General features: G+C 37.1%; 1 protein-coding gene across 1 annotated transcript; it reads right to left on the bottom strand.

The window, feature by feature from the left end:
• Window positions 1-7,685: 7,685 nt before the first annotated feature.
• On the bottom strand, window positions 7,686-11,330 carry avpr1ab (arginine vasopressin receptor 1Ab). Its single transcript, XM_067390896.1, has 2 exons — window positions 10,149-11,330; window positions 7,686-8,914 (listed from the first exon to the last, which is right to left on the bottom strand). The coding sequence occupies exons 1-2, from the start codon at window positions 11,014-11,016 to the stop codon at window positions 8,550-8,552; spliced, it is 1,233 nt and encodes a 410-aa protein (XP_067246997.1). The 5' UTR covers window positions 11,017-11,330; the 3' UTR covers window positions 7,686-8,549.
• Window positions 11,331-12,257: the final 927 nt, after the last annotated feature.

The following is a 12,257-nucleotide window of genomic DNA, read 5'->3' as shown; positions in this document are numbered from 1 at the left end:
TAGGTGAGAACTAGAGGTCAGCAAAAGTCTATATGAGGATTTAGGGTTTTCAGACGCATAGCAAATGAGGAATGATTTTACAGACATACCATAAACCTTAGAGGTTAAGGGTTTAAAGACAGCTAGATTCGCTCAAAAAACAATTTTATCTTCAATGAAACCAAAAGACCCTTTTGCCCGGGGAAAATTTGACTGTGACGATGTTGTGTGTTTTGTCCCGCTGAAAGAATTCTGTGTATGTTTATAGTTCTTTTGTGAGGCCCTTTAATCAGTGTTTTACATTTAAATGACATTTAAGTGCAAGACAGCTGTTCAATGATGTAATAATAAATCAAATATCTTATGTTTTCTTGATAAATATGAAAGTTTTATGACCAATATAAAATATAAGACATTCAGAGTTAAGAAAGATCTAGACTATAAGTGACATTCTGAAGAAAAAGGAATAGGCTAATTGAAAAACTTCATGTTGTGTCTATATGGAAAAGGAACAATGGATTGGTGTGGTAATTAGCCGTCTATAGACAGCTCTTCTCCAAAGTGATGACCCCTTACATTTCCCGCACTAATTTTAGTAAGACGAAGAGATAGGCTAACAAGCTGTCTGCAGGTCCTTACATAACCATGTTATTGAATAATACCAAAGAATACACACTAATAAGAAGCGACACTCAATCGTTCCATTGCAACACCGGCGCCCAGCAGCGGCCCTGCGTTTCCGCCATTTTGGGGTGAAAGCGAGTCGTCAGTCCACTAGTTTCTATGGCAATATCAGCTGCTTTGTTAAAAAAAAAGCTGAAATCCAACCTGAACGATGACAACACAGAATAAAATACTAGCACTAGTGATCATCAAATCCTTTTTACAGTTTATTTTACACGTTTAAGTCTTCCACTTTTTTCCACAAAACATTTGCTCTCTAGAAATCCAGTCAGTTTGGGTATTAGTATTAGCATGAGGCCTATAAACACTGAATTAATACCAACATATGAAATTAAATTAAGGACATATATGAATTATTAATTTACTATTAATAAATGTGTAAAATGGACATACTCAATAAAGTATATCTGGTAACTCAGATGGTTGAATGGTTGGATTCCATAACTGATAAAATAAAACATAAGACAACATTTAGCCTACTGTAGGAGCCATACAATTTACTGATGATTTCATTTGAAAAATTTTCTTTTGCTCTTCTGATTTGGCAGTGAAATTCGCCGATTTTGGGTGCGTAAGATGTGAATTAGATGGTCCAGTTAGTATTTTCACCCCATAATGGCGGCCGTGCTACAGGAGCGGCATCTAGTGGCTGTTGCTCAAAAAGTATCAGTGTCGCGTCTTGGGTTCTAAGCTCGTTAGTAATACTGAAATAATGTCACATGCTCTTTCGAATGTGTCAGCAACTCAGCGTTCCAACCCAATGGTTCAAACTGCTTTTAATAGGTAGGCTAGGCCTACTCTCTTACAATTCTTAATTCCTAAAATCATGTTATACTGTTTCAACTATGTTATAACAAAGACTATGGAATAACACAAGATGCATCACTCATATTGTTTTGAATGGGAGAAAGTGCAACGCGCAATATGGCGGAATAAGTCCCGCCTTCTAAATAAGACCCAAATGCCTTTAGAAGCTCCGGTTCTTCTAGAAACAGTCAGACATGCGCCTCTGAAATGAGGCACAAGAGACGCACATTTAGGATTGCGCATTCGCATTAGCTTGATCCAGCCTGAAAAATACATTTTTTTTTATCATGATTTGAGCGTTTAGAAACAAAATTTATGAGACAGTTGTTGTCAGATTTCATTGGTGATTTCAAATATGAAACTTAATCGAAAGCTTCTCCAACAGCTTTGGAGAATTTGACGTTTCCCCATTCAATTCATTAAGTGTTAAATGTCCAAATATTTAAGTTATAAGTAAAACAAATTAATGATGTTCAATTATTCACTGCTTATTATTAGGCTATTTATTTATTAACAGTTAATCAAGTGTAAGAAATTACGTTCGATTGGTTTTATTATGCACTAATGTGTTTTTGTACACATTATATAGTAAGCTATGCTTATTTTAAATTAATATAATTCATATATACCTAGGATAATCATTAACTGACAGTTTGGGGAGACCAGATTTGGAGGGAGGACCCGATTTGTCATGACACCGGAGAGAGAAATAAATGTAGTGAGGGATGCCGGAAGAGAGGAATTGCTAAAGAAGAGTTTAAACTTAATCTATCCAGCTTGTCCACTGATTTGATTGGACAAGCAGCATTCCGAACAGAAAGTTTCACTGTTTGTGTCAATTTCCCCTTCTTAGTGTGGAATTCCAGTTATAGCTGATGCCAGTTTCATGGCAGAGCAAAACATGAACTATTGGATGACCATATTGTGTCTAAAAATGTCTGTTGCTCAAGACTGACCTCTTGTGATGTCATGATACACTCTTAAAAATGTATTGTGATTAATGGTTCCATGAAGAACCTGAAGAAGAAACAAAAGATTCTTCATAGGCAAGAGAAAAGGGTTCTATAATTAAAATGTTCTTCAAAAATGGTTCTTTTAAGATTTAAGTTCTTTGGGGAACCCAGAATGGTTCTAATAGGGCATTGCTGCGAAAACCCCCTTTTGGAACCTTTATTTTTCATAGTGAATTGTTGTGTTGTTGCTGAATTGTAGCATTTCATGAAAAATAATGAGGGGAAACATGTTGAGTGGGAGAGATGTGGAGATGTAAGATGAAGAAGATGCAGACATCTGGAGAGGAATGCATTAGGGGGGATGTATGAGAGCTACGGATATGTAGAGTTGAGTTTGTTTTCATCATCTAGACATTGAACTCGGCAGGAAGTCGTCATACATAATGAAAGTTCTATTTTGGATTCTCTCCCCATTAAGGACAAGCTAAACTTCCTGTCTCAAACAATGCGCTTTCCTTCCTGGCAACCTTGCAAAATAATTGAACATATTGTTCATGTTATAGAATAACAATGAGTTCAAAACTGAATGTGTTTAAAATGAATAAAGTTCTTTGATATCTTTGAAACACTCAGTTGGTGTTGTGTATCTGTGAGTGTGCAATTGTTCACCATTAAATGATGTGTTAGACACGTTTATGTTTATTTTTATTAAGTAAAAGATGGGTATACAATGTGGTAATTATGTCAAAGATGCTTAAACAGAAATATTGCTTTAAATCAATGCTCCAGTCCTTGATAAAAAGACAGAATCAATGTGAAGAGAGAAAGTTACATCATCTACTTCACCTGAACTAATCTAACCTTTCTTTGTCTTTCAAGGGCATGTAAGGATAAGGCAGTCGCTGCGAACAATTACACCCACAAACTTCCACCATTGACAGTGATGTTAGAGAATAATGTGTGTGTGTTTGAAGAGAATTGTGACACATTCATGAAATGCTCCATAAAAAGGCCTCCTGCGCTCTATAATTAAAGGTGACGGGAACATTCAAAAGGGTGTTTTTACAGCAATGCCATGAGAATCACTTTCAAAGGTTCTTCACTGAACCATTCGTGCCAACAAAGAACCTTATTGTGGGTTAAGAATCTAGAGATGATCCTTGGTTCTAGAACCTTCTGGATCTAATTTGGAAAAAGTGTGACCAGGCAGTGTGAACCTCCGGACCGTGTAATTTTAGCCTATTTAGAAGTCTGATGAGAATATATGTGCGCTATAAAAATCTGTGAAATTTACTGTAAAAAATGTCATCAGAATGTAAACTATGGTAGCAACATTGCAGCATATTAAAACACAAAATACACGGTTATCAATATTATCACGGTATTGTTAAAATGTGCTGGAAATGTTCAAAAAGTACTGAATTCATTTCACCCAGTGAAATTTATTTGAAAAACTAACAAACATCAAATGAAATGAGCAGCACTGAGCACGTTTTGTTTGCATAAACACTAAAATAATGACTTTAACAATAATGTCCAGATTTTAAATGAACGAAAACTGACTTACGACATAACATTTCTGCTAACATGTACAGGTTCAAATAAAGTTTTATAAAAGTATTAACCTCACATTTTAGCCTTTAAACCATTTTAAAGAAAAGGGATGAGTCAAAAACAATTCTAGATACCTTATTATTCTTTTTTTCCAGACGGTTTATATTTACAACAGAGTATATAATACAGTCTGATTTTTGGCCTGACAAAAACGGCATATAGGCTGAAAATTCACTTTCTGACAGTAGATGGCGCTGTTAATAGAGCTGTTTCCCGGTAACCTCCGTAAACAAAGCAGCGCTGTGCTTGCCTACTTTATTATGCATTACAGAAAAGGGAAGATGAGAAAATGCAATCAACTTTTCTGAAGCCAGTCAGATCTTTCAGAGATACATTCATATAATTAATTAATTAATTCATACATTTATTCATATATTTCCCTCAGCCCTCTTGTAAACCTTCACAGCCCCATGTTTTCTTATGCAAAATGAAACCTATGCATTTTGTACCTACGTGAGACTGTTGCTGTTTGATTACAACTCACGGTAATAATATAGTCCTGTTATTGACAACAAAAGACTTATAAAAACAATTATTTAAATGGCAAACCCCAGGGAATTTGATCAATTTACGTCAATTTATACCTATTTTTTTAACATTCTTTTTTTCTTCCAAAAACTGTAAATTTAGCAGTATTTTTTTGTAGAATGACATTATATGCCAGAAATTCACCATATATAAGGAAACCTTTTAGGTTTTGTACTTTTACCATTAAATTCACTAACATTTTTTACAGTGTGATAATGTATATCCTGGTGTGCTTTATTTATATGTGTATGTGCAGCACCTGTTTTGATGGGACCTCCCTCCTGGCTCTTTTTATATCTATGTCTTTAAAAGTCCACATGGCCCTTGCCGTTATTAGATTTGCTGCCTAAAAAACAAAAAACCTTTCCTGTTTGACTCATTGACAAGGCAGGCTTTACCCGTCCGCAACATTTAGTTTAAAAGATGAGCCTGTCAATTGGGTTACAATCCTATAATAAAACGCTGATTACTTGCCAATGGTGTTCAGATCCAAAGATGAAGCCTGCATTATGTGACGAGATTGTTTGAATCCCAGCTTAGCCAGAACGTACCTGTTGATAAGACTTGGATTGGGAGATTGGAGCCACTGGGGTTTTCATTTTAAGCAGATAAGGGAAAGCTGTGGGAGATGATGGGAGTTTAAATGTAAACCGCTCTGAGATTGAGGCAGATGTAAAGGATCACCTTTTCACATGCATAGTGGTGCGTTCTGCCAGATTTTCTCACACTCATACAAAAACTATTTGAACACATAAAACACATCAATCCAAATGGTGTTTATTATAAAAAAAAATTTATAATTTTTTATTTGCATATAATCATTGGAAGATGCTTTTAACCAAATCGATTAAAGTATGATGAACATCATGCAATTTATTAAGCAAGACATTTCATAAAAAGACTTTTGTTAGGTTTACATGATAAAACAGTAGATTAGTGAAACATTTGTTTTAAGTTTTCACAACAATGATGTAGAAGAACCATTTTGGGTTCCCCAATGAACCTTTCCGTGAAAAGTTCTTAAAATAACATTTTAATATTCTAAAGAACTTTTTTTCCAATATAAAGAACCTTTTGTGCAATGGAAAGGTTCCATGGATGCTATTATTCATGTAACCATCAATGCCAAATAAAGAATTTTATTATTAAGAGAGAGAGAGAGAGAGTGTGTGTGTGTGTGTGTGTGTGTGTGTGTGTGTGTGTGTGTGTGTGTGTGTGTGTGTGTGTGTGTTTGTGTGTGTGTGTGTGTGTGTATGTGTTCAGTTCATACAACGTTTTTGTAAAGGACCTTGAGGCCACCAGTTGGTAAAAAAAATCAATGCAATAATGATTTTTAACGATAACTTATAAACTTTTAAAGACAGAACTACTGTGAGCTATGGGGTTGTTAATCAATGGTATTTGTTGAAGCTGTAACCCACATTATTTCAACTTATTTTTTTAATAATCATGTTTAACAGTAGAATTCATGGCGAAAACTACATTACCCATGATGCTGTACAAAAATTCCCCCAATCAGAGAGTCATCACAATCAAAAGGCGCCAGAATATCTCTTTAGCTACTTAAACATTTGAGTATATGTGTATATTTTATTGCAATAAACTTAAAATATATTGTTTTGATTATGTAGTTTGCAATGCTTCATGGGATTGTAGTTCTTTCGTTTACTAACGCCGTTAAGTATACACAGTCTTGTACTTATATGTTTTTGTCTGATTTTCAAATACTATTTTGCTTCAAATCAAAGTTTGTTGTGATTTGCTGCATATCTGATTGGCTTGGTTCATGGCTTATAATGCTTTAACAAAGACTTTTTTAAAATCCCTATTATACACTGTAAAAAATTATTTTCGTGCTTTGTTATCATAACATTTTTTTCTTTTGTCAAATTAACTTTGAGTTTCTGTTAAACCAATCACCTTTATTGTATCAACCCAAATTTTTATTTTCAATGAAGTCAAATTTTAAGGAAACCAGGTAACTTTTTAAAGTTAAACCAACAATTTTCTTTACAGTGTAGAAATGAATGGAAAAAATACTTCTGGAACCAGTGCTGCTGAAAAGTGGACGGTCACTAATGCACATAGCTGCATTTGGTTTCAGATGCCATTTGGTTTGATTATTTTGTTATGTAATGCAATAAAACTGATACATTAGACATTATTCAGTTATGCGGTGTAATTAGGGTGAAAGGTTCACATGTGTAAAATTTGTGACTGTGTAATAATAAGAGTGTTCTGGTCCCATGTTATGCAACCAAGATTGCAGACACTGGTTTCAACTGTGGAAAATTACTCCCACAGCTCACCAGGGCGGTAAAAATAACCTAATTAGGTTTATATTCCATCCTTCTCTGATCTTAGTTTCATTATTATTACATGTTTTGTCATTACTACCTGTCAATCAAGCATTTTTTGAGCCCTGTCTATTACAAGGATGATGGTTAATGTGTTAACCAAACAAGTCTGTTTTGCTTCAGGCATAGTAAATTGTGCACACACACTCATAAACATTTTGTAATTGGCATGTTTTATTTGCTCTTTTTGAGAATTTTATATATTTACATGTCTTTAGATTTATTCTTTTTGCATGTTTTTTTTTTTTTTTGACACAATAAAATCCTTTATATTTGCATAAATAGTTTACCAAACACCAGACAAGCTCATGTTTTGCTCAGTTAAAGATTGGAGTGACCAGTACAAGATATAGAGCTATACACCAGTGCTAAAATTTTATTTAGTCAGTTTTAACACTGATAAATATGGAGCCCCACACATGACATGCAGGAAAAGAAGTAAATTGTGCGCATGATTTACTATTTCATTCCCTAGATTTGCTAAATCGCGAGCACGATTTACTGCTTACTACTCCTTTCCCTCGATTTGCTAAATCACGCACACGATATACTACTCCATTCCCTCGATTTGCTAAATCGTGTGCACGATTTAATATTTCATTCCCTTGATTTGCTAAATCTTACGCACGATTTAATATTTCATTCCCTTGATTTGCTAAATCTTACGCACGATTTACTATTTCATTCCCTCGATTTGCGAAATCGCGAGCACGATTTACTGCTTACTACTCCTATCCCTCGATTTGCTAAATTGCGCGCATGATTTACTACTTCATTCCCTCGATTTGCCAAATCGTGAGCACAATTTACTACTTTGTTCCCTTGTTTTGCTAAATCGCGGGCATGATTTACTACTTTGTTTCCTCGATTTGCTCAATTGCGGCCATCATTTACTACTTCGTTCCCTCGATTTGCTAAATTGCGGCCATGATTTACTACTTCGTTCCCTCGATTTGCTAAATCGCGGGCATGACTTACTACTTCGTTCCCTCGATTTGCTAAATTGCGGCCATGATTTACTACTTCGTTCCCTCGATTTGCTAAATTGCGGCCATGATTTACTACTTTGTTCCCTCGATTTGCTATATCGCGGCCATGACTTACTACTTCGTTCCCTCGATTTGCTAAATCGCGGCCATGATTTACTAATTTGCTCCCTTGATTTGCTAAATCGCACACACGATTTACTATTTACTATTTTGTTGCCTCAATTTGCTAAATCGTGTGCACGATTTACTACTTCAATTTACTTCGATTTACTACTACTATTTTTTTTTTCCTGCATGTTATGTGTGGGGCTCCGTAGACAAGTACACACACTCCACTCTTTTGCTCCCATTAAATCAAAAAGAGCTTCATGTTATTGATGTAAACAAATAAGACACACATCAGCCTAAGAAATGAAGCTGAAGTTCTCACCAATATTAAACACAAACCTGAAGTCACAGACTTTAGCCATAAAGGAAAGTGCAACACGACATAATGTGCTGTAAAACATTTCTAAGAATGAACACAACATTCCTCTGTAGATTCTCATTCATTATGTGTGCTAAAACAGTATAACTAGATATAATCTTTTATTTACAATTATTTTCAGGACTTTATATATCACCATCCCATCGGGCTCCTAGGACTCCACAGGCACACTCTGACTTGACTTGCGCGAACAGTCAAGCTGCAAACACTGACTGGATTTGCGAGAATAGTCTAACCCTATAGACTGACTGGACTTTCGGGAGTTGCACAGGTCTTTCCAAGAGTTGAAGCCATCTTCGGTCCGGGCAGCAGTCAGCTTTCTCAGGAGGGTGTTCCTCCGGATGCTGCTGTCTGAGTCCTCTTTGTGGAACGTGTTTTGGGGTTTGTTCCAGCAGGGGAAACAGCCTAAGAAATCGTAGAGGAGGTGGCCGCTGAAGAGCATGTAGATCCAGGGGTTACAGCAGCTGTTGAGACTCGCCAGCAGGGCAGAGAGGGTCACTGCTGCATTTTCAGAATCTGGAAAGAGAAAGAGTAGCCTTGTGGTTAAAAATAAGCCTTGCAAAAGTTGGAGAAACATTTACAGTTTTAGGAACTGAAGTGTTCAAAGGGTCTGGGCGAAATTGATTGCAGATCAAACTACTGTGGCTAATTAACTTTCATAATGTATTTTGTCATTTTGAATGTTTTTTTTCTCTCTCTCTCTCTAGATCAAGCGATAACATTCTTGAACTGAAATCTGTTTTGACTCATATAATAATCAAAACTTTGCACGGTAGTTTTGTGCAGTCCGCTCATGCACAGTTCTCCTGTTAAAGGTAGTTAGAACAATCTGCCTTCTCAAGACTTTATGAATCAATCATTTTACATGGTGCACAAGTATCCATACTGGAAGATGCGCTTCCAGTAAAACAATATTAGATTTATATAACAATCATTATGTAATGGTACAGTATATGAACACTGATAATAATGAAAAAACAGTAATACAAATCCCTGTATCCTTTAATCTCAAAGGAATGCTAATGGAATTCAAAAAAGAACCCTCAGAGAGACAGATAAGATCTTCCTGGATGAACTGACATTTTGAAAAATACACTATTGCAAGCAAGAATGCAGCATGATCGTATTTCATTCTTTTATTGTTTGGACTCATTAGGAGTGGTTCCTAATTTTTTTATAGAAATTCCATTAGCATTCCCATTGGTAAAGAAACGAACAAAATGTATGCAGTTATTTTTGGAGAGGTTTGTGATTCGTTTTTGTGCCATAATTAGGCTTTGAAAACCGAATTACCAGCCCCAAAATGAAATGAGTGGGTCTTAAAAGTATGTATTGGTTTTAGTTTGTTTGTTTGTTTGTATTTTCATATATAGGTTTCAACAAAATTTTAGTGGCTACAATAGAGTTACGCAGAATGCGCAAAATAAATGTGAATGCTTGTGAACAGCGCTTGGTCGCGAGGACTTAAAAATAGGCTGGACAACATAAAGGTTGTGACTTTTTATCATGTCTAATATTACAAAACACATTTATCATTAAAATAATTCATGTTTTGTTTAAATATCTTTCAAACTTGGCGCTAGGGGCGCCAAAAGACGAACCTTAACCGCTCGCGTGCGGAAAATTACTAAAAGAAATACTTTCGACCAACTGAAAGTCTTTTAATTATTTGTACGCATAACATTGTGTTTAAATATATACCTATTTATATATGTTTACATGCAATATGTGTAAACTTATATCAACTTACCATCCCAGGAGAAGTTTTCATCCCAGACTGACCACATCTGCACGATGAAGAACGGAGCCCAGCACACTATGTACGCCAAAACAATCACGAATGTCATCTTCACCGTTCTTAGTTTGGCTCTTGAGATGATGGTGACGCTACTGACAGACGCCTTTCCAATCATCCCGTTCCTGGTGCTGTGTGGGGAGCCTCTCTTGGTCTTGCACTTTAAATTCTTCCAGATACTGTGGCATATGAAGCCGTAGCAGATCATGAGGATGATTACAGGGATGAGGAAGATGCCCACGGTGATCCAGGTGATGTAGGCTCGGATGCCCCACGGCTCGATGAAGTGTCCCCAGCAGTCATACACATCCGAGCCGTTCTGGATCTCGCTCAGGGAGAAGATGAAGTATTGAGGGGTGCTGAGCAACAGGCTGCAGAGCCAAGTGGACCCGATCATGATGTAGGCGCGCTGCGTGGGCTGCTGGAGGGTCTTCAGAGGGTGGCATATGGCGATGTAGCGGTCCATTGTCATCATCACCATCATGTAAGTGGACGCGAACATCCCCAGGACCTGAAGATGCTTGACAATCCGGCAAAGGAAGTCAGGTCCATAAAACCTGAAGGTGATCTCCCAGCAGAGCTGTGGAAGAACCTGGAAGAAAGCCACCACCAGGTCCGCGAGACTCAGGTGCTTGATGAACAGGTGCATGCGCGAGCTCTTCTTCTTGGTGTTGTGCATGGCCAGCAGCACGGACAGATTTCCGATGACCGCCACGAGGAAGGTGACGCTCAAAACCGTGATCTCCATTTTGGCAACATCTTCGTTCCTGCCGAACGGGTCGGTGTCGTTGCTCGCCGTGACTTGGAGCGACTTGTTGACCATGGTTGGGTTTGGAAACGAGTTGTGATTCTCGTGCGTAAAAGCGCGTACGCTCTCTCAGGTATATGGAGAAGCGCGCGCTACCCTGTGCTTCATTGCGCACGGATGCTCGTGCGTAAAATGCAGCCGATCTGGAGTCCCCAAGTGAGCACACACTTAGACTGGAGAGGAACGATGCATTTAAGTTTCAGAGACACTGTTCATATTCTGGTAGTCCACATAACTGGTGATCTGAGTCACAAGTGTCATGAAGGTTGCCTGACAAGTGCTGCATTCCTTAAATCCAGCCCCCACTGAAGAGATTGGCAAGCTCAAGAGCCGCCCTCTCTGTCCTCAACTGCACGCCCCTAACCATGAAAAACAAGTACCAGTAGATGTACTGTAAGTACGCGCAACGCGCGCCCTCATTGGAACGAATCGAGCGCGTTAAGTTTCATTTATGACATAATAATATGCCTCAATCACATATGTCACATACTTTTTATTTAAGTTTTCTTTTAGGTGTACAATCTGTAGTAAATATAATAAAACAATAGATGTTTTGCCATTTGGGAAAGTCTTGTTTTTCTCTTGTTTATTAGCTACACGGTTCGCAGTGGAAACCCCGATTTTCGGTAAGGGACAACATTTAATAAATCCCTAATTTGATCTAGTCATGTTCGAAATACAAATTTCAAAGTCAAAATGTATTGAGTTTGTGCCACACACTCAGATCTTGAACTAATGTCAGCTGGCAATCTTACAGAGACTTGTATACAGTCGGATTTATACTAAAGCCGTGTTTTGCACAAGAAAGCAAGAGACATTTGGATCCAATATAGTTTTATTGGCATTACTTAAATCTTTTGTTTATAAATAACTGGCCAGAAAACAGTGAGAAACATACACAGCTCAGTCCTTTTCCCCTCTTTTTCTGTCCTAGTGGTACCACAAAAAAACAAACAGTATGTAAACTTGAAAGGAATATATGGATACTGCACTATATACTGCACAGTGTGTACTGTATACTGCATACTATAGTATTTAGTATAGTATTCCACAATATGTGATTGTGAAATACATTTCTGCTTGCTTTGTTGCCACATGATGAAATACATGTTAATGTGGCAACATGCGTCCATTATCATCGGTGTATAATGTGTGTGTGTGTGTGTGTGTGTGTATACAGTACTGTGCAAAAGTTTTAGGCATGTCAGTATTTTCACCTCCCAAAAAAATGGTTTTAAGCCAGTTATTTATATATT

This window comes from Chanodichthys erythropterus, chromosome 8 (assembly GCF_024489055.1).
Source record: "Chanodichthys erythropterus isolate Z2021 chromosome 8, ASM2448905v1, whole genome shotgun sequence".
Classification (NCBI taxonomy): Eukaryota; Metazoa; Chordata; class Actinopteri; order Cypriniformes; family Xenocyprididae; genus Chanodichthys; species Chanodichthys erythropterus.
This window is presented reverse-complemented; position numbering and strand designations above follow the sequence as displayed.

Bases quoted from the DNA above. Each gene is read 5' to 3' on its own strand.
- avpr1ab (XM_067390896.1), bottom strand. From the start codon at position 11,016: ATGGTCAACAAGTCGCTCCAAGTCACGGCGAGCAACGACACCGACCCG. The intron at 8,915-10,148 runs GTAAGTTGATAT...TTCTCTTTCCAG, and splicing joins TGAAAACTTCTCCTGGGATG to ATTCTGAAAATGCAGCAGTG.